General features: G+C 32.8%; 3 protein-coding genes and 1 long non-coding RNA gene across 4 annotated transcripts; 2 read left to right on the plus strand and 2 right to left on the minus strand.

Moving 5' to 3' along the window:
• Positions 1-2,854: 2,854 nt before the first annotated feature.
• LOC105109908 (uncharacterized) lies at positions 2,855-4,615 on the minus strand. The gene is made up of 4 exons (XM_011004774.1): positions 4,238-4,615; positions 3,794-3,896; positions 3,452-3,613; positions 2,855-3,184 (listed from the first exon to the last, which is right to left on the minus strand). Exons 1-4 carry the CDS (start codon positions 4,516-4,518, stop codon positions 3,020-3,022), a joined length of 711 nt encoding a protein of 236 aa, XP_011003076.1. The 5' UTR covers positions 4,519-4,615; the 3' UTR covers positions 2,855-3,019.
• Positions 4,616-6,924: 2,309 nt separating this feature from the next.
• LOC105109909 (E3 ubiquitin-protein ligase ATL23-like) lies at positions 6,925-8,005 on the plus strand. The gene has a single exon (XM_011004775.1). It carries the CDS (start codon positions 7,294-7,296, stop codon positions 7,825-7,827), a length of 534 nt encoding a protein of 177 aa, XP_011003077.1. The 5' UTR covers positions 6,925-7,293; the 3' UTR covers positions 7,828-8,005.
• A 10,363-nt stretch (positions 8,006-18,368) lies between these two features.
• On the plus strand, positions 18,369-23,544 carry LOC105109911 (probable nucleoredoxin 2). Its single transcript, XM_011004778.1, has 3 exons — positions 18,369-18,599; positions 20,807-21,304; positions 22,702-23,544. The coding sequence occupies exons 1-3, from the start codon at positions 18,456-18,458 to the stop codon at positions 23,329-23,331; spliced, it is 1,272 nt and encodes a 423-aa protein (XP_011003080.1). The 5' UTR covers positions 18,369-18,455; the 3' UTR covers positions 23,332-23,544.
• Positions 19,075-20,610, minus strand: LOC105109910 (uncharacterized). Its single transcript, XR_839355.1, has 2 exons — positions 19,528-20,610; positions 19,075-19,345 (listed from the first exon to the last, which is right to left on the minus strand). It is a non-coding gene; the product is annotated as an uncharacterized LOC105109910 (long non-coding RNA).
• Positions 23,545-24,208: the final 664 nt, after the last annotated feature.

A 24,208-nucleotide genomic window follows, 5' to 3' on the forward strand; every position in this document is an offset into this window, starting at 1 on the left:
CATATTTTAAAAATTAATTTGATTTAATTTTGATATTTTTAATTTTATCATTTGATAGTAAATTATTGGACAGTTGCATATTTTAAAAATTAATTTGATTTAACTTTAATATTTTTAATTTTATCATTTGATATTAAATTGTTGGGTCTTGAAACTTCAATTTTTTTTTTCATTTCCTTCCTTTAAGCTTATTATGGATCACGAGTTAGTTAAGTTAATAGGGTTGCTTTGAATTTTTTTTTTTAATTTTTTTTGTCATTTGATATTAGGTTATTAGATTTTGAGATTTTTATTTTTTTACAATTTTTTTATAAGATTATCCTAAGCTATTGAGTCTTGAGATTTCATGAGATTTTTTTTATTTCAATATATAACTCGATTTTTTAAATATTTTATTTATTTATTTAGCTTTGATTATATTTTTAAGTTATTTTTAAAAAGATAATTTTTTTATTTTAATTTTATATTATGATTGACAGGTTAATAAAATTTATTGACCACAGTTTCATATTTTAAAAATTAATTTGATTTAACTTTGATATTTTTAATTTTATCATTTGATATTAAATTGTTGTATCTTGAAACTTTAAATTTTTTTTTTCATTTCCTTCCTCTAAGCTTATTATGGATCACAAGTTAGTTAAGAGGGTTGCTTTAATTTTTTTTTTAAATTTTTTTTGTTATTTGATATTAGGTTATTAGATTTTGAGATTTTTTATTTTTTTACAATTTTTTTATAAGGTTATCCTAAGCTATTGAGTCTTGAGATTTCATGAGATTTTTTTTATTTCAATATATAACTCGATTTTTTAAATATTTTATTTATTTATTTAGCTTTGATTATATTTTTAAGTTATTTTTAAAAAGATAATTTTTTTATTTTAATTTTATATCATGATTGGCAGGTTAGTAAAATGAATCTTGGTTGACTCGAGTTTTTATCTTCCATGTTTTTTTTTAATTATTTGTTTTAGTTTTGACCTTTCAAATTAGTTTTATTGGTCATTAAGTTTTTTTTTGGGTGTTATCTCGGATAGTAAGTTGATTAAATTATCTTGGATTCATTCATGTTATCTTCATTTGGTTATTTTTTTTTTTTAAGTGATATTGAGTTTAGATATTCTGGGTCTAATATAAAACTAATTAATCATTTTTTATAATAAAAAGGTTAGTCTCGGCGGAATAGATGGAAAAACCTGGCTTTTCATGAATATAGAACCACATACACTACTATATTTCAATGAATCGAATGCTCCTCGTACAAATTTGAGCGTGGAAACCCTGCCCTAAACGGCGATAATCCTTCACATGTATTCTCACTCTAATTCAGGACAAACCAGTCCTTGTTTGGCAACCGAATTGAGGACAAGCAAACCACTATATTACATTCCTTTCACCGTTCTTAAGTCTGCCACCACTAGCTATAGTCGTAAAAAACGAGCCCCTTAATCTACGACTGGCCTTCCTAGCCAGGGGCGGAGCCTTCAAGGGACTGCAGAGCCTGCCGCCCTTGCTAGTTTTTTCTCTTAATATATATAATCTTTAATTTTTGTTGCAGGACAAAAACAATTATATTTTTTCTATTTTATCTTGAAACGTTAACCAAAGGAAACCTTAAGTCTTATAGCCCCTCCAAAATTATCCAAATAATTGATTGGCTAATTTTCTTTGCTAGAAATTAGGTGGTAATCCTATACAAGGAAGTACAGTAAAAGCCAAATAATTTTTTCCCTTAATTCTCCTCGTACAAATTCGAGCGTGAAAACCCTGCCCCAAAAGGCGATCATCCTTCACATGTATTCTCACTCGAATTCAGGACAAACCAGCCCTTGTGTAGCAACCGAATTGAGGACAAGCAAACCACTATATTACATTCCTTTTACCGTTCTTAAGTCTGCCACCACTAGCTATAGTCGTAAAAAACGAGCCCCTTAATCTACGGCCAGCCTTCCTAGCCAGGGGCGGAGCCTTCAAGGGACTGCTGGGCCTGCCGCCCTTGCTAGTTTTTCCTCTTAATATATATAATCTTTAATTTTTGTTGCAGGACAAAAACAATTATATTTTTTCTATTTTATCTTGAAATATATTTTACAGTAAAAGCCAAATAATTTTTTCCCTTTAAAATTAATATATATAGACACACACACACACACACCCATCCTTGAACAAAACCATCTATTTCTTTTATATAGTTATTTATTTTCCAATCCATGAATCCTTTTCACTCTAATTTTCATTTACGCAAGAAATCTAGAAATTTTCAAAGGTTAGCATTAGAGAGAGTATATTCTTGTAATGAAAAATCAATTGAGCTTTTTAAAGCATTAGAGAGAGTAGCATACTCTTGTAATGAAAAATCAATTGAGCTTTTTATTTATTAGTTTTCGAAGAAGCCATAGAGTTTGAAAGTGTTTTTTATATTAAAAAAAAAACTCTCTTTAAATCAAAGCATTTAATCGCGTTTGCCTTATTTACTTGACACAAGTATATCAAAAATAAAAAGTTTATCTCTCTATTATATCATAAATTCAGCCCTTAGAAAGTTGTACATTAGCCATTGGCACGTTGAGGCTGAATGGGATAGTCTATGAAAACAATTATCTTCTTCTCAAAGGAAGCTTAAATCTAATCCGGTCTTGCATGCTTGCTCTACAATTAGCCATAAGGTTGGATTCGGGGTGGGGGGGGATACTCCCATGGCCCCCCTCTCCTTGACGAACTCAGACCCCGTGGCCTTAATTAGCTGCCTGAGGGCTTAGGTACCATCGATCAGCTACTAAAAAGAGAGAACAAAAAATAGTCTACTTAACAAGGATCTAGAAATGTGCTTGGAAGATGCTCATGCTTTGTTAGAGACTGCCAAGCAAAAATATAAAACCTTTATTGCAATACCATTAACACTTACAGGCAGACGGGCACAGAGATACAGGAACTCAACACTATATAGCACTGTGTTGATTCTTTCTTCTACACAGACAAACATGTAACAAGGTACCTAAGGTCATTCAAGCCATACCCTTCATATGAAATGGGGAACATTGATGCTCTGACTACTCTTTGCACCAACCAAGGGATCAATAATGCTTCTCCAACCATTGTAATCCAAAGGAGAACCAGCATCAGGCAAAACAAATCCATTGACGAAAAAAAAGGGTGTGCCAAATACCCCTCTTGAAGTACTATACTGCATGACAGAAAGTGTTGAATAAGAAGAATGTTCGCAGAGAAGAAAGTGAGAAATTGTAACGAGCAGAGTAAGAACAGTGTTCACATAGAAGAAAGTGAGAAATTGTAACGAGCAGAGAATTGCAATCTTCGAGCAAGGTGTTATTTTAACGAAATTACAATCCGACAACAAACTGCAGGATACAACAAACAATGGTTCTGGCACGCTTGAACATTCTATACTATAAACTTCGCATCAAGCTGAAATCAAAAGATACCATCTTACCTTGAAAGAAACCCTTGTTTTCAGATCAGTTTGTCTATTATTAAAACCGGATTCGAAAGCAGAAGAATAAGAATTCCCAACTGCTACAGTTGCAAACTTCACGATTTCTTTCACGACAGAAGTTTTTGACAAATTGCTTGTTTTGGCATTATAGAACTTCTCCTGAATTTAAAACACCCAACAAGTTAGTTTGCATCAAACTCAAATATCTAAAAAACAATTCCGCCCATTTACACTATGTCCATGTTTAAAAGGAAGTGCGTTTTCAAAGGGTTGGAAAAAAAAACAAGGGCAATCAAAAGAAGCAGGCACCATTACTCCATCAGCAGAGAAAATTCTAACCTGATGCTTGAAGAATTCCTCCAATAAAGGGAATGTAAACGAACTATTGAGAGTATTAGCGATATGCAAAGCACGACAAGAAACAAATGCATTGTCATGGTAGCTGAAATGGAAAGACAAACATATCAATTCAACATAAAATTATGATCGGCCCACAATAACAAAATAAACAGAAAGCATCACTCCCAAGATCATTACAACTATAAACAAACGCTATCTAATCCATAAAATCTCAACAAGAGTCAACATGCTATGCTTAATCAAGGTTAAAAGATCAGTAATGAATGAAGTTTCTTAATTGCCCAATTGTAATAACACTAATCAACACAATACAGAATTGGTCTCCAATTATTTATTTTACTAGTTTCAGAAAAAATAAAGCTATGCTGTACACAATTGCTGTTTCCCGTTTTTCTGATAAAGAACAGGGAGAAGATTACTCACGGTAAGGGGAGGAGGTGAACGACGAGCCAAACACGAGAGCCGTAGTGTTTAAGGGCTTCTTTGAGAGGTGGCCAGGAGTCTCTGGAATCGGGGCAGACAGGGTCAAAGAATGCTTCGACCACGATGGAGTCCAAATCACCTTGGCGATTCTTGTACACGAACCCATCGTACCTCGCAGGTGGCAAATTCTGGGATTGTACGGTCAATACAGACAAGTTAACGACAGGTAGTAGTATGAAGGAGAGGAACTGAGTTAGAGTAAAACGATGTTGTCTCTGCATCTTTTCTGGTCCTTTTCTGTTTCGTCTGGTCTTTCGAAGGGCTGGTGCTTAAAGAATAGGGAAGGTGCACTCACTGTGTCGTCGCCATTCGTCCACGGCACGCCCTACGGCACTATCATTTACTTTGTTGTTCTTTGGGCTTTGCTTAGATTTGGAAAACTCTTCCTAGACTTGTTCGTGATCTTCTTCTAGGCTCAGTGCTGTTATGTACCAGTCTAGGGCCCGTCACAAGTTGAAAAGTTTCATGTATGTAAGATTGAGCCCATTAAAAATTGAAAATTCAGCTTCATTTTTTTTTAACGGCATTGTCAGACAGAGCAATTCTACCATCATTCATTCTCCTCTCTCATTTGGAAATGCAAACACTGCTTGAAAGTACGAAAATCCACTTTACTTCAGCAGATTTGGCTACAGTAGTAATTTTTGTTGGAAGGTGGATAACTAGTTAATTTTAATAACTTATTTTATTTTTTAATTCAAGTGGTTAGTGATAATGACTGATAATATGTATTTGTAAAATGCTTTTTTTAGATTTAGGAAACTTATATATTTAATAAAATATTTTTTTAGATACAGAAAAAACTAAGATATTTTTAAAATATAAACTATAAAAATATATCTACTGAAAATATTTAAAATAAAAAGATTATAAACCCTTTACCTTAGTGATTCAAATGATATTTATAATCCTTAAATTTATTGTTTTTTTTAGTAGAGGAATCGAAAGATCATTAATATAATGAAGATTTGGTGGCCTTAAAAAACCATTTAGATATAACTATTTTTTATATTAATAATTCATGTTAATGATTCTATGATTCTATAATGAATTTTAGATTAGTTGGATTTAAAATGTAGCCATGTCTAAAAGAGATGGGTCTAGTAATGTAGTAGACATGTGTTGTTTTGAGTTCAATGTGTAGTTGTTGAGTGTAGCAACTTGTAAGAAACTTGTTACTCTAGTTTTGAAACTCAGTGGGTTGAAACCAGACTAGATTAAAAAAAAATAAAAAAGAAAATTAGTGTGATCTTGAAAGTTGAATTGACAACCCAATTAATTTGGCAAGATTTGGTTAAATCTAGTTACAATCTATTGATTTTTATTTTATTTTTTTACTAAAATAATATTATTTTAATCTTGTAAAAAATAGGTTGATTTCGATCAATTATTCTAGTTAAAATTTTATTAGTTTTTTTAAAAATATATATATATTTTTTATTTTTTTTAGAAAAATTAATTAATTCACTTGATTCATGACAAGATTAGTGACGTAAGCTTTTATGTGAAGTTGAGTTTAATAATTATTATAAAAACATAGATTAATGTAATGTAAAAAACAAGGTATTTTTTTATACACTCAAGCATACAAAAATCATCCAATTACACTTTAAAAAAAAATTAAAAAAACACTGTAGCCACGAAAACAAAGTACTGTAGTTAAAGTTCACTCCAGAATCCATAAACACTGATAGTTGATATAGCTCAGTCAAGTGGCCATCATTATTCACTGATCCATGACTCAACCACCATGGATGATCAGAATTGGGCTCGATTGATGTGAAGTGAAGGTTATCGGAAAATACCCCTCTATTTATTTTATATTTTTTTAAACTACCTCAAGATCCAATGCTTTATCCTTTGCCTGTGCTTCATTCATCATGCAATAAGTGCTTTTTGAACGAATAACGAATGTGTTTATTCACTTTCTTCTGAATGAGAATGAGAACCACCTTCATTAATATCAACTATCTAGGTAGTAGTTAAGTGGTAAAAATTTGAGATCAAGAGGTCAAGTGGTAAGAGTTTGGGATCAAGAGGTTTGCTCCCTCTGTGATCTCAGGTTCGAGTCTTTAGTTGCTCATATGATGGTCACTGGAGGCTTATATGGTCATTAACTTCAGGACCCGTAAGATTAGTTATGGTGCGCGCAAACTGGCCCGCACACCCACGTTAATCTAAAAACAAAAGAGAATTGCATCTCAAGCAATTCTACATAATTCCTGCCTATTTCCGATCTGGCATGTCTGGCAGGAGACTAGCCTGGAAATTACTGCCACTCCTTTTATTTTTATGGTTTTCATCCCCACGGCCCACTGAATATCCTGCAAATCCAGTAGATATGTAAGGCATCGCGGAGATGACAGGCGTGCACGCTAGGGCTCGAACCCAGGTGCAGCCCCTTCCACCGCTAGACTAAGCCTGGCTGTTAACTATCCTAGTTAATTTTGCCCCCACCTCCTACAAAATCACTGTGTACTCGCTTTTAAACATCATCAGTTTATTGGAGATTTAAATACATTATCATGAAATCCCATGGGGCCAAAGGAGCAGTAAGTACACGCAAGAGTCGTGAACCATCCAAGCGACCACATCGCCAATATATATATGCCATCACTCAGCGACAAGTGGATCCCATATGGTCTCTCCTCCTTATGGAGCTAGCTATACGGAGACCATCAGCACACAGAAAAGAAAGAAAGGAGAGCCGGAGCCTCGGTTACTCTCTCTCTCTCTCACAGGCACAGCTGTGCCGTTTCAAGATATTTGCTTGGCAACCACGAAACGCGTCATCGATCTACAACACAGCACAACCAGAAGCACAATTACCATATCTTTCTACGCTCCCAAGCCGTGACCCCTTCACATTCTCTACATAATTTCTTCCTTCAAATTCCACGTCATCTTCCACAAACCTTCCTCCTAACTCCAAACCTCGCCACCGTCTCATATTTATATTCCATTTTATTTCCTCTGCTTTTGCTGCAGCCCCTATAATGCGCCATGGTGTGTACAACACACCCTTCACACCGCCTCCTATTCACTCTCCCACTCCATCACCAACCCCCTTGAACTTCAACCCCACAGCCACCAACACCGCCTCTGCCGTCACCTCCGGCCAGAACATGCTTGTCTCTGTGTTTTTGGCACTTTTCCTACCGTGCGCCGGCATGAGCGCTGTGTTTATTGTCTATATCTGTCTCTTGTGGTATACTTCTAATAATCAGCCAGAGATTCGTTTGCCTGTAAAGACCGTGACAGAGAAGGGATTGTCTTCTTCGGAGTTAGAGAAGTTGCCTAAGGTTACCGGGAAAGAGCTTGTCCTGGGGACTGAATGTGCTGTTTGTCTTGATGACATTGAACGGGAACAAGTTGCTAGGATGGTTCCTGGCTGCAATCATGGGTTTCATTTGGAATGTGCTGATACCTGGCTTACTAAGCGTCCTGTTTGTCCTGTTTGTAGGGCCAAGCTTGATGCTCAGCTCTTCAGTACCCCTCCTCCTACTGCTCAAGAGAACAATACCTGTTAAGAGTTTTAGAGATGAATTTGAAGTTGATCATGTTTTGAGTTTCTTGATTAAGGCTTGTAAATGATGCAGTGTCTGCGGGACTTGTTAAATTTCAGGGTTTTTTAGGATACGAAGGATTCCTGCTCTTTATTATTTATATATGGCTCTTTTTTATTTATTATCATGGATTAATTCTTTGTGATCCCTTGTTTCATTTTGTAATTAGCTAGGATTGGAACACTTGGAAAAATGAAATTATACATGCAAATCATCATACCATGGTAAATTATAAAATACTTATTTTTTTAATAACTATTTTCTCTCTAATCAATAAAATGAATGAAAAACAAATTGAATTGAGTAAAACAATATCTTTCTAAAATATATGAATTTAATTCCCTGAATGAATATCTATCCCGGTGGCAAATGGGTTCAAGTTTTGATGAGTAAAACAAGTAATGCAACGAAAAAGGTTTTAGTTTCCCTTTTTCTTGTCAACAAGTGGGGTTCAAACTATCAAACTCAGCTTTCCCTTTTGTCTTGTCCAGAGCCATGTCATATAGCTGTACAGTGTCTAAATACCAGAAGAGTCTTTGTACAATTTTTCGAAATTTCAATCAGGGCCTAAATGTCACTGGCTAATGTCTCATAGAATGCTTGCATGGAGGTTACTGGTGGCAGACAGGCGGTGCCTTGATTGTCGAAAAGGACACTTATGAAACTACCAGTTTTAGATGCCATCGGTTCCCGGCTGTGTGTTTCCATATGTTCGTGTATATTTTTGCCTGGGAATCTGCGATGTTCATCATTCATTAGTTGCAGAGGCTCACCTGAATAAAGGCCATTATGCCCTGATTTTACCATTTACCTGGCCAGGGCCAACTGCCATAAAAGACAGTCGATCCTACGCCACCCGCTCTTAAAATTGGTTAATGGGTAACGAATTCCATGTGAAAAGCCTTCAACAGAAGTCACAAAAGTGTTTTGTCCGTGATAAATGGATTCTTAATTGCATTCGGCACTGTCTGGTGTGGAAAACTGGGTGCCAAAAGCAGCTGATTGCTTCTGTTTTTTTCTTGAAAAGACATCCTTTCAATTAAAATTAACTGTTGTTTTTTAAATTATTTTTATTAATATAAGTGTTTGATTTAATTTGTGTGTTATTTAATTGAATTTACAAGTTTTAAAATTAATAATTTTAAAAGTTTTTAATAATTCTGAATAAATTTAAAATCTAACATACCATCAGGAGGCAGGGTGCGCATGGAAGAGGATACGGCCAGCGATGTCAGCTGGTTCTGCGTTCATTTCAGGCAATTCATCTGACAGAACCACTTTCTTTAATAGGGGTTTTCCACATATGATGTTCCAACAAATTATGGTTAATTTTAGTTAAATTATGGTTAATTTTAGTTACCAGCACTTTTTTTTTAATTTTTTTTTGGCACGCATCACGATTAATCCCCACGGTCTACTGAATATCCTGCAAACCCAGTAGGCATGTAAGGCACCACGGAGGTGACAAGCGTGCACGCTAGGACTTGAATCCAGGTGCAGTGACTTGAACCCAAATACAATGAAAAAAAGTGAAATAGCATAGTTTATAATTATCTAGGTTGAAAAACAGGATATTTGTAGCTTAAAATAATGATATCTAATAAAAGATATTAAATGAAAAGAAGAGTAGAATGGAGAGTATAGAATAAAAAAGAAGAAGTGATCATAAATATATTAAAATTCTAATTACAACACTATTAATATTATCTAAAAAATCTCAATGACATTTTAAAACCATAAAGCAAGGTCACAAACATTAATTGAAGTGGAATATATTTATCATCAAAAATAAATGAATCACCTTTTGTATAGATAGCAAGTATAACTCATCATCAATAATAATAAAAATTTCCTATCTCTTGTACATGTAATATTTTTTATTAAATATTGTTATTTTGAATAGCAATAAACTATAAATATATTGTTTTCTTATCATAACATATAAAAACTGCCTCGTCTTAATTTTTTTAATTGTGTCTTTCCACTAATATTTTTAGTTTACCGATCTAGTTATTTTTTTAAAAAAAAACTTATAGACACTAATTGCAGTTTCTTGGATAATTTGAGGGAATTCATGAAACTAGGAGGATTCCACAGCTTGCAAATTAGGAAGGTGTGTAAATAGACGGTGAAGGAGACTCGGGGGCCTGTGATAGTCTTGGAACTTCCACGAGTGTCACATCAATTGCCATGCACAAAGGAGTGCTCGGCACAAGCAGAGGCCGCCAATCACATGGCGCTACATCCAGGGAGGAGTTAATAGGGTGGGTGAACAACCATGACAGAGCTGACCTAAATTAAGATTTTCACATCTTGAAAACGTTTTGTTTCGAATTTCAAATTAAAACAATAGAGGAAATTGTATTTGGTGTGCACTTCCAAACTTAATTCAATTAATGCAAATATTAACTAAAAGCATCAAGGTCAACTCACTCGTGATTAAGCAGAAATAAAAAATGACGTTTGCTATAGCAATCATTGTTTTTTTTTTAATTAATATTAACTTAATTAATTTTATAAATTTTTAAATTAATAATAATGTAAATCACTAATGATTTAAAAAAACTCAAACTTATAATTATAAAAATATAAATTTAAAATTTAATTAGTTATAATTATAAAAATATAAATTTAAAATTTAATTAGTTATAATTATAAAAATATAAATTTAAAATTTAATTAGTTATAATTATAAAAATATAAATTTAAAATTTAATTAGTTATAATTATAAAAATATAAATTTAAAATTTAATCAGTTAAATTATGACAATCATTGTTATTAAACTAAAATTAAGTCATTAATTAAAATAATTAATCTAGATTCACAAAAAAAACTACTTAAAACCACTTCTGTTGAAAAAAATTAAAAGAAAAGGCCGCATATTTTTAATCAAGTTAATTTATATCATAAGTTAACTTGAAATCTTAATTAGTATACTCAGATACCTTCATTTTTTTGATATTTTATGAAAATTAAATCAATATAAATTCATGATCACTAACAAAATTAATTCAAGTTTTATAATCGTGGTCAGTATAATAATATTATAAAATCTACTCATTTAAAAAATATCAATAATTAACAGAATTAATAATAAAAGTTTACAGAAGAGGAGGGGGAGGCCTAGCTTGACATGGAAGGGGGAGAAGAAATAATACCTCCCTATACATAAAATCGTGTGCAGTCGGGAGCCCAAGTTCACAAATATTCCTGGCAAGTTATAACTACCTATGCGTACCAAATGGTTCGTGGGCCGTGGCATGGAAAAATCTGGACTCCACAACATTCCAATTCGGTCCATAAAAAAGTGATAGTTGAAAACAATTTCTATGTATCAGAAATGTTGAAATCAGGGTTAACAGTTTCCATTTCACGAGGATAGTAGGTGTTTTGTTTTCTTTTACTTGCCCGAGGAGACATGCCTGGCCAAGTTCATCTGCGAGCCATGTTAAATGAGTAACAAGAGGCCTGAATACAGCCTTGGACTGGGTGTGAGAAATTTGTACGTTTACATCAAAGAAACTATGAAACTTGGTTTTCTTCTCCTTTTCAAACCAATCTTGACTCTCTTCCGGGCACTTGACTTTTATATAGTACTAGTGGTAATGGTTGTGAGAAAACTAATTAAACATGTTTTTTTGGATTTGTTTTATAAGATGAATTGTTTTTTCATTTATGGTTTTAAATAATGGTGAAAAAAATTGTGGTTTCTATGATAAAATTATATATAAAAAACTATTGAGGAAGTTTTTTATAATAATAATAATAATAATAAATTATTTAGGTGGTGGAAAAATGGTAAGAATTTGGGACTAAGAGATTTGTTATTTTTGTGATCTTAGGTTCGAGTATTTGATTACTCATATGATGGCCACTGGAGGCTTATATGATCATTAATTTCAGAATCTATGAGATTAGTCGTAATGCGCACAAACTGACTTAAACATCCCCGTTAATCTAAAAATAAAAATAATAATAATAATAATTATGATACTAGTATTTATAGTAGTTATTGTGATGATATTGATTGTAATATTAATAGTAAATTAATAATTTATTGTAATTATTGCGAAAGGATAAAACATGTGACGACAATTATCTTAAGATGTTAGTAGTTATGACAACCGGTGATAATAATTGATGTCATGGTTATGACGGTATTAAAGTGATGACTATATTAATGATTAAATATTGGAATGACGGTTATGTTGTGTTATAGCGGTGATTTTGTTGATAACTAAATGATAATAACAAGTAATGTTGATGATGATTGTTATAGTGGTTGTTATGATAATTCTTCTAATATTTACAATTTAAATAACAATAATAAAATTAATAATAAAAATAATAGTTAATATTTACAATTTGACAATGGAGAGTATTATTGATGATGATAATAATAATAATAATTGTGATGATTATTGTGGTAATAAACTAACACCATTGATGATGATAATAATAATAATCGTGATGATTATTGTGGTAATAAACTAACACCACTTAAAAACTAATTAGAAATATTTGAATAGACATCTTTTCAATATCCATTCCACGTGAAAAAATAAAAACTATTTTCCTAAAAACACAACTTTATCTTAGAAAACACAGTAAGGTCCAATATTAACGCGTCATCAAACAACGAAGTACAGCGCCACGTGGTGGGGATCGGAGCTAACACGCATGTACCTATAGCTGTCATGCAAAGGTCACCAACTCCCATCAATGCCTTTGCCTTTTTGGCTTTTTAGAAACTGGAACACGGCATGTTGCTAGACACGTGTGTCTCGGTCCTAGAGCTCTGGGCTACATGGTGGCTCCCATTTCTAGATTCGAATAATTGAGGTGATTGAAAGCTAACCAACCACCTTCATACGGCAACATGTGACACCTGTCCTTGTTCTTTACACGTGTCTCCATGTCGTACGGTTTCTTTTGTTTACTTGTGCGCCTCGTCTCTTTAGATTTAAGGAAACCAGATTTTCTCACGTTTGGATTTCGAAGAAGCCTCGTGCTTCAGCTTCTTAACTCCCGTTTTTCTTTCCTTCTCTTTCTTTGCCTCCCATCTTTCTTTTATGCTCTTCGGCGCCGGGGGAGAGTCGAATAATCCGGCTATTGCCTGAAAAATTCAGTCCGGGGGAGAATGGGTCACCAGGAAATAATTTCTAGTACTCTAGCTTTCTTATTTATGTCGTGAGATCTTACGGAGTTTTTTTCACGTAAAATAGTGTTATGTGACATTATTTAATTAATGTTTTCGAGAAAAAAACAGAATGAGAAAATAATTTTAAAATATTTCCAACAATTTATATTCATGCTTTTTTTTATTCAATTAAATATATTTCCCCCCTGTTTGTGTCTGTTACTGGCATATACCTTAAAGATTCACGACCCCATCAATGGTCATTTCATGAAGAAATTGTTTTCATTTATCTGTGACTCTACCGTGTCATGATGTAAATTGTGCGATGAACGGCTTTTCTTTTTGTAAATGGATTTCTTACAAAGCAATCATTTAAAAAAACATTAGGACACTTGTTAATTATAACAAGTGCATACTTTTATAAATCCTCAAAAATCTAACTGACCTCGAATATATAATTAGATACTAATTATAATAATTTTATCCTTTTTTTTTTTCAAGGTAGTTTATGACTTGCACTTAATATGTGTTAGGTAAAGACTTGTAAAATATTTTATTTATAGAGGCAAGATTTATTTAATGTTTAAATGAATATTTTTTTTAAAAAAATATAAAAATATTATAGAGAAATGATATGTAAATATATATGTTATAAATATCTAAGTTTATAAACATTTACTCCGAACGACTCAAGATATATTCATAGCCTAAGAATATTGTTATTTTAAGAAAATAAAGGTCTAAATTAAAATATTATATTAATAGCATTTGATGAGGAATAACTATTATTTATATGTGTATTAATGTTTCATTTTAAAAAAATAAGGGTCCAAATTAAAATATTACATTAATAGCATTTGATTAACTATTATTTATATGTGTATTAATGTTTCATTGAAGTATGATGAGTCGTTGAAGGACTTTTATATATCTGAAAAGTATAGGGAGATTGTGATCCAATATGTCAAATGGAGCTAAGCTCATGATTACTGAATTCTTCCCCAATGCTAGATCTATAGGAAGCTGGTCATTCCCTTATATGTTTAAATGTTTTGGATTTGACATGTTTACTAGACGCACGTTATCTTAGACTTGATTGACTGCTAAGTCTAAGTTCCTTGAGTTTATTAGCACTGTTTATTTTGTTTCATACATATGGGATCACTGATAATTAATTTCGCCGGTATTCTTTATATAACTAAGACGCTGTTCACTTCTCATTTACATTATTTCTTACTATTCATTATATATAGAATCACCAATGGTTAGTCATTGTCGGTAATTTTTTAATAGCTAAAGTATTGTTTACATGTCATCTTCGGTGTCTATTATTGATTATTACATACAAAATCATCACTATATGAAAAAAACTAGCTAGTTATAATTGGTGGGTTATTGAAAATTTTTGACTAGATTAAAATTTTCAACTAGACTTTATAGGTGGATACACCAACTAGTTAGTTATAAATAATTATTTGGTTATTTATTTGCAAGTTTAAATTTTTTGAAAAGTCTCTTACATAGAAGATGTGTTATTGCTTTATTTAAAAAAATAATTAGAAATAATTTATAGTACCTTAAATTTTTAATTTGTGTAGATATTTAAGGAAAAGTTAATAACAAGTTGTACGAACATGAATGCTGGTAGTTTTCTTGTAGTATTTCTAATAATCGCAAGTCATTATGTACCGACTAAAAAAAATACTTAAGACACATGCATTCACTCATGATGCGAGCTTGTTGAGTATGATGCTAGTATATTGAAGGCCCCTCTTCACAACAAGATCCATTATTTGGAAGTACCAGGATAAGTGGAAGAACGCCTTTCAATGTAATATTATTTTCCCTTCAAATCGATGTGTTAATAATTCTTGAAAAACATAATTTCAATCAATGAATGTAATTTCATGTTTACAAATATTAAGGTTGCTAGAACCATCACTTTGGTAATGAAATTGATGATGAAAATTCCATTGTTTTAGTGGAGTTAGGTTTTCAAATACCCTGAATGGAAACCTATGATTGATGCATGGTTTATAAGGTTTAAGATTAATGTTAACTTAAATATTTTTTATCATGTTAATTTGGTTGGTTTATTAACTTCTTAATAAAACTTTTCTTATACAAATTTTAACTACAAGGAGAAATTTGAACAGGAGAAATTTAAATCGGATAGAGTTGATAATGTTATTGCAAGGAAGGTTTCAAAAAATCTTACTACAACTAAATAAGATTGATGTGAAGATAAAACTTTTAATCATTTTATTCAATTTTATTATCTATTTACTAACAAATAATTCATTTGAATCATTTTTAGGTTGCGTGATTTTTTATACGAGGAGTAAAGAAAGTTAAAAAATATAGGGAAAAAAAGACCTTCCAGACTAGAAAGAGGTGGCAATTTCGAAGGGTTTAAAACCTCTATACATCTTAGAGGCTACATGGATTGTGTGATTTTTAATGCGATAAGTAAAGAAAGCTAAAAAATATAAGAAAAAAAGACTTTCCATGCTGGAAGGAGATGGCAATTTGAAGGATTTTAGACCTTTGTATATCTTAGAGGCCATGTAGGCGAAATATATCTAACTCATGATGTACGATCATTTATTGTGACAATCACACTCCGATGAGGAGAACCAGAACCGGCATGTATATTATTCCACTACCATGCACACTAATGACTCCTTTTCCTTCGATTTGCTTGCAAAATTAATGGTGAGACCATGATTTTTTGTTTGATTTTTTATAATTATATTTAACTAAAAATAATTTTTTGTTGCAGACCATGATTCTTGGACTTGAACCAAGCTCAATGAAGTTGTTAATGGAAATGCACGTGGGATTTATGATAGCCAAAAAAGGATTTAATAGCTTGTGAATAACTGAGTTTAGATGAGATCATATATAAGTGATATACATGCTTCTTTTTATTTGTTTCAAGTTTCAGGTGAATACTCTCCTCCTCCTCCTCGAACGCTTTTATTCTAAATTAATTGTATTCGAATTTATAAATATTTAAATTTATGATAAATATTTGAATTTTATATTATTTATATAAATTTATAAATATTTGAATTTATAATAAATATTTGAATTTTATATTATTTATATTTGTTTTTTTTGTTTAATAGAATTTTTTAAAGTATATTTTTAAATTATTATTGATAGAGTTACCAATAGATATAGGTTTGTCAGTATATTCTAGAGAGTTGCAAAATAATTACTGTAAATATCATAATCACTGTTTACTTATTAAATTAATAATAGATAATTTATTTGATAATTATATATTAAATTTATTGGCAAAATAATATATTATTAATAAAATAAAATATTTTTTTTTGTTGGTGATGTTTTATATTCTTGAATGAAAAAATTGATAAAATAACACCGGTAAAATATTTTAATAAACTTTGTCTGTTAGTAAATATATTTGTAAAATTATTACGGAGACTTAGTGATAAATTACAAATTACTAACAAGAATATTTTTGATAGATTATTTCTGTTCACGTGACTGTTTGTAAAATTCATGCTAAGAAAATATAAATATAAATACCGAAAAACAATTATATGGATAAATCTACAAATTCTGGTATTGATTTCTTACGAACGACCAATCAAGGGAGTTCTCTTGTGTAATAATTACCTCGAGTAACATGTGTTTTTTTTTATTTCTGTCCAAGGTATATCCAGCTACAAGCATCATCATCGAGAGGCAAAGACAATAAGTCCCTCCTGACATCTATAAATCACAGAATGCCACATGTCGTGGCCATAAATTACCAGCGGTCCCGTTGCCTAATGTCAAATTCAATGGCGTACGTCCATTTTGGGAATTGAACATGATGGTCCCAGCCGTTCAAGCCGAGTTAGAAGCTGTTTAGAAACGTGGCATGCTTTTAAAAAAATTATTTTTTAATTTTTTAAAATTGTTTTGATGCATTCATTTTAAAAATAATTCTTAAAAATAAAAATAATATTTTAATATAAAAAACATTTTTAAAATAATTATGACTAACATTCTAATCTTAGCTATACTCTTCTCTCTAACCAGATTGAAGGAAAAAACAGGGACTTTCTCCGATCAGGTGATGATGCAATCGAGTTGTCTATTCGGAAGGAAAGTTACTTTGTGTATTTTCCTTTTCAAGTCTCAAAGGTTACTGATGGATGTTCCTTGAAACGCATCGCTTTTGGGTAAACTACATTTGCACCGATGTTCCATTTTAATTCCCAGTCTTAAAAAATAGCAATTTATTTTCTAAATAACTAACAAAAATATTTATTTTTCTTTCGAATCCATACAAGTAACAACATCTCACTTAATCATTTAAAATCAGGCTATTTAATAATTAGAGGTAACATTAGTGTTTTTTCTTTTAAATCAATGAATAATATTAGATAATCTTGAACATAAAGACAGAGAGTCAACATGAAAGAAGGTTTATCCATCAAATTAATCATCCCCAATTCAGCATCTTAGACTTGTGGTAAAAATTAATTTAATAAAATCTCAAAAATAATATTTCCTCCCAACACTCCGGCTGTGTTATCTCTTTCTGATGATGTCATTATCCTATTTCAAGTAGGAAACGAGAGTTCTAACTGTTTATATAGCACAAAGATTACTTCTCTTCCTAAAAGAATTATTTTCAATGATAAAATTCATCATATAATTAAACTCATATCAGTTTGAAAAATAATTTTTAAAAAGGCTATCTTGTGTGGATATAAACACACATCATCGATTAATGCTATTTATGAAGACATCCACCTTGATGCATTAACCTAGTTTCTTATCCAGGGCTATGATATTGTATTATCCTATATAATTTAAATTAAAATATTGGTGGTTAGCACGTGCAGCCACTCATATATTATGGGAAATTCCTTTCAGAAAAAAAAAAAAAATTCAGAGCAAGGGACAGGTGTGCTGCTGTTTGTTTACCTTTCTTACGTCACAGTCCGAAGCCTTTCAAGACACCACTGCTAAGATACAGGGAAAAATTACAGTACAATTATTCACACCAATCTGTTTCTTTCGTAACCTCACGCGTGGCAAATTATCTAAAGCAAGTCCTTTGGTGTGATGTCTAGATAGGGCTCTTGGTGGTAGTTAGTGAAGCACTCACTATTGGGTTCTTGTATAGAGAGCAGAGCTTGTAGTTTCCTACTGAAGAGAGGTGAATGCCACGTGTGCGTGTTGTGATTTCCTATCGGGTGTAAGGTAATGATGTGGAGTTTATTTAGTAATAATTATTTTAATTAAACAACAGTTTTGTAAAAGTAATCTACACAGTATTATTTCAAAACACGTACGTGGAAAGAATATGGTTCTCAGGAATATAAGCGTGATACTAGAGGATTGTATTTCATCTCGAGAAAGAGAGAGAGAGGGAGAGGGGGAGGGAGACTGTGTGGGTGAAGAGGAGAGAGGTCAAGAAGGAGATGAACTTGGAGGAAAATTCCAGGAAGCTTCAAGCTAGTAAAGCTGAAGCAAACGGTGACTCACACAGAATCTCAAGCTCAAGATTTTCATCACTTCTGGCCTCGAAAGATCGTGATTATCTTCTTTCCCAAGATGGAACTCAGGTTCACTCTCTGATCTCTATCTCTTTCTTTACATCTGTGATCTAAAATCTTAAGTTGTTTAATTAAATTTATAAAGATTCACGCAGCAAACTGTGGTTCATACTTCACATGCTCATGGTTTTCCAAGCAAATATTTCTGTCAACTTTTTCTCTTTCTTTGTTTTTATTTTTTTGGGTCATATAATTTTAAACATTTCTCTTCTTTTTGTATCACTGATGATCCGAGTTCTTAATTTTGAGCTTAGAAAAAATCTGGGAAGGGAAACTTAAGTGCTTGGATTATCTGATATCTGCAGATCGAGTTTATCCAGTCATTTCGGGTTGTAAAAACAATATTTTACCAATTAAAAAACGAAAAATTAATCCCCTTTGAGCTAATATTTTATTCGGAAGAAAAAAGGAACTTTCTGCAACCATTATTTTGATTGATTTTCTATTTATGATCTTAAAAAATAGATATCCATTTCTTTCTCGATGAAACCCAAGATCAATTACTAATTTTTTAATGAAATTAAATTAAAGAATTTATTGATCAGAAAGAAACAGATTAAGATCGAGTCAACGTCTCCTTCAAAATTAAAATGTAAATTAACAAACCAAATCATAATTATCTAGATCGACGAATGATATTTTACATGTGTTCTCAAATCCTCCTGTCCAGATAAATAAATAAATTCAAAGTAGTTTCTGTGATTTTTTTTCTTTTCGCGTGCTATTACGTGGTGTAGACGAGGCTGTGTAACTTTCTACAAAAAAAATAGCAGATTCATTGTTCATATATGAACAATTAACCTCACCTCAAGTTTTTTTAGTTATTAGTATAATAACTAGATTGTTTGTTCTTGCTACGCTGTGAATGAAATCTTTTTTTTTTCAATAAAAAAATATTTAGTTGTTGCTGATATTTAGAAAATTTTTTAGATTGTGCAGCAAATTATTTAAATTATAGTAGCTAAGACTTAAGAGCATGAATAACGTAACTGCAGTTAGCGTTTCAAATAGCAATGCCTTAGCAAAATCGTAATATCATCTTAGTTTGTTTCTTTAATAAAGTTATTTTATCTTACTGAATCTTTTTTTTGTTTTTTTGCTGGGTCTCATGTATATGTTTAAATAATGGTTTGGATACCCCCTCGTCACCAAACTAATTAAGTTTATGGCCGCATATTTATTATGAATTAACAAGGTACTCTATTTTACTTTGTGGAAGGAAGCTAAGGTAAATTATATTTGATTTTCTTTCATTCGAAACAAGAAAAAGGAAGATTATAATGCAAATAAACATTAGTGAACAATTACTCATTCTTGATCACCATAAAATTTTGACTCTCCAGGACTCTCTTGTCTATGAACTTATCCTTTCTAGTGGATGGTAGGGCGCGGGGAACGAAGCATACTGAGCAGTTATTGGAAAAATTAATTATCATGATCTCTGGTGCGGTTTAGGGTGGTCTTCTTACAATAAATATACTTTATGGAACCCTAAATTGACATGTAGTGAAACAACAAGGAGATGGCTAGAATAGTAGAATTATTAAACACTGAACCTTGCAGCTCATTGGATTAACTAATTAATTAACCATGTATTACCGTAAGTGCAATTAAAATTCTTGATTCTCTATTATTCTCATCTTGTCGGCAATCCATCGACGTTAAGGCGGTCGATAATGTTCTTGTTTTTGTTGTTTTTGTGGGGCGGGGGAAGAGGGTATCATTTTCTGGGACAGGGCTGTGTTTATTCACAAGCCAAACATGAAGTTGGGCTTCCACACAATGGTTGCCCGTAAACAACCAAGCCGATAGGACATGTGTCTGTTTCACAACGTAATGATCACTTCTTCCTTGCATTAAAGCAATAGGTACAGCAACGTGGCCCTTTCTCAACTACTGTACACATAAAATGTGGTAACACATTGTATTCGTTGAGCTCAACTTAATTATTGGAGAATGGATTCTTTGTTATCATAGCTTATTGGATGGTTTTCTCATCATTTTCATGGAATAAAATGGATGCATCTCATCATTTTATTGAGCTCAACTTAATTATTGGAGAATGAATTCTTTGTTATCATTGCTTATTGGATGGTTTTCTCATCATTTTCTTGGAATAAAATGGATGCATCTCATCATTTTCTTGGCCCAGCTATAACACAAGCTGCATTAAATTGCTAACTAACTCAGTGTTAGAATACGTGGCTTCTTTTTAGGTGAAAGTTTCTGATCTTGAAGGCAAAGTGCTTGGCCTTTACTTCTCTGCCAACTGGTATGCGCCATGTCGAAGCTTCACCTCCCAAGTCTTAATTGGTGCATATCAGGATTTGAAGAGCAATGGATCTAATTTCGAAATTGTCTTCGTGTCGTCTGATGAGGACTTGGATGCCTTCAACAATTATCGTGCCAACATGCCATGGCTGTCCATTCCATTTTCAGATTTGGAGACCAAAAAAGCCTTAAATAGTAAATTTGACGTTGAAGCAATTCCTTGCCTAGTCATCTTGCATCCTAAGGATAACAAAGATGAGGCAACATTACATGACGGGGTCGAGCTCCTTCACCGGTTCGGAGTCCAGGCTTTCCCATTTACCAAAGAGAGGCTGGAGGAATTAAAATTGGAAGAGAAGGAGAAGCATGAGAGGCAGACCCTAACCAATTTGCTGGCTTGCCATGATAGAGACTATCTTTTGGGTCATCCCGCACCTAGACAGGTCAGTTCCTACCTGCCTCCTTGAAATTTAACTTGATCTCACTGCAGGCAGTTTTGATTTTATGCTAGTTGTTGTCAAAATTTTAGTTTTAAAACCTTCAACGACTTGTAGCATCCTCTCATACTCAGCCGAACTAGAGCAAAACCCATATTTGGATTTATTTTTTTTAAATAATTTACTCGGATTGAACTTCTCGACGAGCTACGACCCGGTAAATCTTCTGATCAAGTTCTACAACGAAAACAAAAAATTGTAGGAATTTACCACAATGTTTTTCGATGTGCTGGCAATAATAAGATGCCCTCCCATCTTTATTCGGTGGGGACACAATTTTCATTTGATTTGACCACTCAGTTTTAGAAATTTTTGGTCACTACAAAATGATGGGAAGGTCATTGCGGCGGGTCCAATGAGTCAGCACCTTGTGCATCACGGTTGGGCAGATATATACAAGAAAAGAGCTCAAAACGTCACCTGGTTCATGCATGAAAAAAGAAAGCGTAGCCGACATCATGACACGTATATGTATTGTTTAACTAGATTCCTCTTCTAACCAGCTTAAGTCACAGGACCAGAACCATTGCTTAATTGTTTTTGCTTGCTACGTGGCCTTGTTCACCGTTTGTGGACGATATGTTTTGAGGATCGTGTAGAGAAATATCATATATACTTGATTTTTTATTTTTTTACCTTATTTATAGTTACATGAATCAAATGTAATGGTGATGCATGAGTATTATATGATTTTGTATATACGACTCATCTCATATGAATAATACTAAGTTTATTAGGTAGTGTTTGATTATTATTTTATGATAGAAAAGACAAAAATAGCTAGGACATACTCTTGGAATATAAATTCACAATAAAACTATCTTGAAATTAAATTTATTTTAATGTTCTGTTCTCTTTTTTTTTTTTCAATCAGATACATTTTATCTTCTTATACATGTTTCTTCTGTATTATTATATTAATTAAACAAAATCTTAATGAAATATAAGATTTTGACCGATTAAGGATACGTATGCATCCAACTCTAATTAACATGTCAGTGATGTGGCAGATAAGGTGATAACAAGAATCTACAAATCTCCTAACCTGATTGGATAGTTCTCGCATATTCATAAGATCGCAAGGCAGGCCCGTATCTATTATTTGGGGTGGGTCTCCTTGGCGTACAATTTTCTGGACGCCATTTTTATTGGAGTTACATGCACTGGCCTGTGTTTTTCGAATCTGCACTGAAGATCTCCTACCGCAAAAAATTAACATTGGGATCCACTCGAGTAATGATAAGGACAGGCAATAGGAACATGATTCATAGATTTTGACAAATTTCATGGTAGAAACGCATGTGCTTGAAAATCTGTTTGTCTAACGTATTTGTCACTTGCAGGTGCCCGTTGCCTCATTGGTAGGCAAAACAATCGGACTGTATTTCTCATCCCATTGGTGTCTTCCGGGCGGGAAGTTTACTCCCAAGCTGATATCCATCTACCAAAAGATTAAGGAAATTCTGGTAAACAAAGGGAATGATGACGACTTTGAAATTGTGTTTGTGTCAAGTGATCGCGATCAAGCTGAATTCGACTCCTACTTCAATAGCATGCCATGGCTAGCATTGCCTTTCGGAGATCCTGCCAACAAAACCCTTGCTAAGCACTTTGATGTAAAAGGTATCCCTTGCTTGGTAATTTTAGGTCCTGATGGTAAAACTGTCAGTAAACATGGGAGAAACCTAATTAACTTGTACCAAGAAAATGCGTACCCTTTTACCGAGGCCCAAGTGGATTTACTGGAGAAACAAATGGACGAGGAGGCTCAAAGCCTACCAAGATCAAAGAACCATGCAGGGCATCGACATGAACTAACCTTGGTTTCAGAAGGAACTGGAGGAGGACCGTTTATATGCTGTGATTGTGATGAACAAGGTTCAGGATGGGCTTATCAGTGCCTTGAATGTGGATACGAGGTGCATCCCAAGTGTGTCAGAGCTGTGGACCGTGGCTCCATGGCTGAGAGCTGATAATTAAGTATTTCGTGCTGATCTTGCTAATAATCAAGCTTGGGTGTTCATTTGTGCACGTTGTCTAGTTGAAACCGTAGATTTGGTATGTCAGTCTCTTAATCACTACCATATATGTAGATTGGTTCTCTTACTGGAACAGTCTTCTGTAATATGGGCTTTGACTCGGGAATTTTATTTTAGCTAAAGCTTTGAAATTCTCTTTAAATATTACCCTATCGTCTTAATGAGTGGGTATCCTTTTTATATCCAGTGAAAATTAGATGCTGTAAACTTCCTTAACGATCGAATTGGATCTACCAGCTAAACTTTTGCTAGCATCTGAGCTTAACCGGTGATAATTATATCTGAAGCCTTCAGATCAGGGGTGTTTATAGTTTGGTCCGGTCCGGTTTAAATATAAAAATTCAATCAAATTGAAAAATAACATTCCTGGTTAATATAATCTGGATCGAATCAAAAACTAGTTCAAATCGAAACGGTTTTGTTCGGTTTGGATTGGTTTTCTAACAATAAAAATAAAAAAAAAACTAAATTGTTTTTGCAGCTATTATTATTGCAAGGCGACCATGAAATAAGCAAGAGAATAGGAGGCTAATTTACCACTCACGATAAGCGTTCCAATCAACGAGATTCTAATAAGAACTGGTTTGATTTGCTTGTTTACCAAAGCCCATCACATCAAGCTAGCGATTTTTTTTCAAGAGATAAGCAATATGATATAAAGCTCAACTCATTTATAGGAGAAGTGACAATAAAATAAACCAGAGTGATGAAAGATTTAATGTTAATATACAAGGGAGAAGAGCACAAGGGGAGGGAGGGATGAGTGGGGTGGTTTGAAATGAGAGAAAAGGAGAGAGGAAGGGGGAAAGGG

The sequence above is a fragment of the Populus euphratica genome, unplaced genomic scaffold (genome assembly GCF_000495115.2).
Source record: "Populus euphratica unplaced genomic scaffold, PopEup_1.0 scaffold236.1, whole genome shotgun sequence".
In the NCBI taxonomy this organism is placed as follows: Eukaryota; Viridiplantae; Streptophyta; class Magnoliopsida; order Malpighiales; family Salicaceae; genus Populus; species Populus euphratica.

Coding starts and splice junctions, on each gene's coding strand:
- LOC105109911 (XM_011004778.1), top strand. CDS start 18,456: ATGAACTTGGAGGAAAATTCCAGGAAGCTTCAAGCTAGTAAAGCTGAA. Junction 18,600..20,806: donor TTTCCCAAGATGGAACTCAG/GTTCACTCTCTG, acceptor GCTTCTTTTTAG/GTGAAAGTTTCTGATCTTGA. Junction 21,305..22,701: donor GTCATCCCGCACCTAGACAG/GTCAGTTCCTAC, acceptor TGTCACTTGCAG/GTGCCCGTTGCCTCATTGGT.
- LOC105109909 (XM_011004775.1), top strand. CDS start 7,294: ATGCGCCATGGTGTGTACAACACACCCTTCACACCGCCTCCTATTCAC.
- LOC105109908 (XM_011004774.1), bottom strand. CDS start 4,518: ATGCAGAGACAACATCGTTTTACTCTAACTCAGTTCCTCTCCTTCATA. Junction 3,897..4,237: donor GTTCACCTCCTCCCCTTACC/GTGAGTAATCTT, acceptor TTTCCATTTCAG/CTACCATGACAATGCATTTG. Junction 3,614..3,793: donor AGGAATTCTTCAAGCATCAG/GTTAGAATTTTC, acceptor TTTTAAATTCAG/GAGAAGTTCTATAATGCCAA.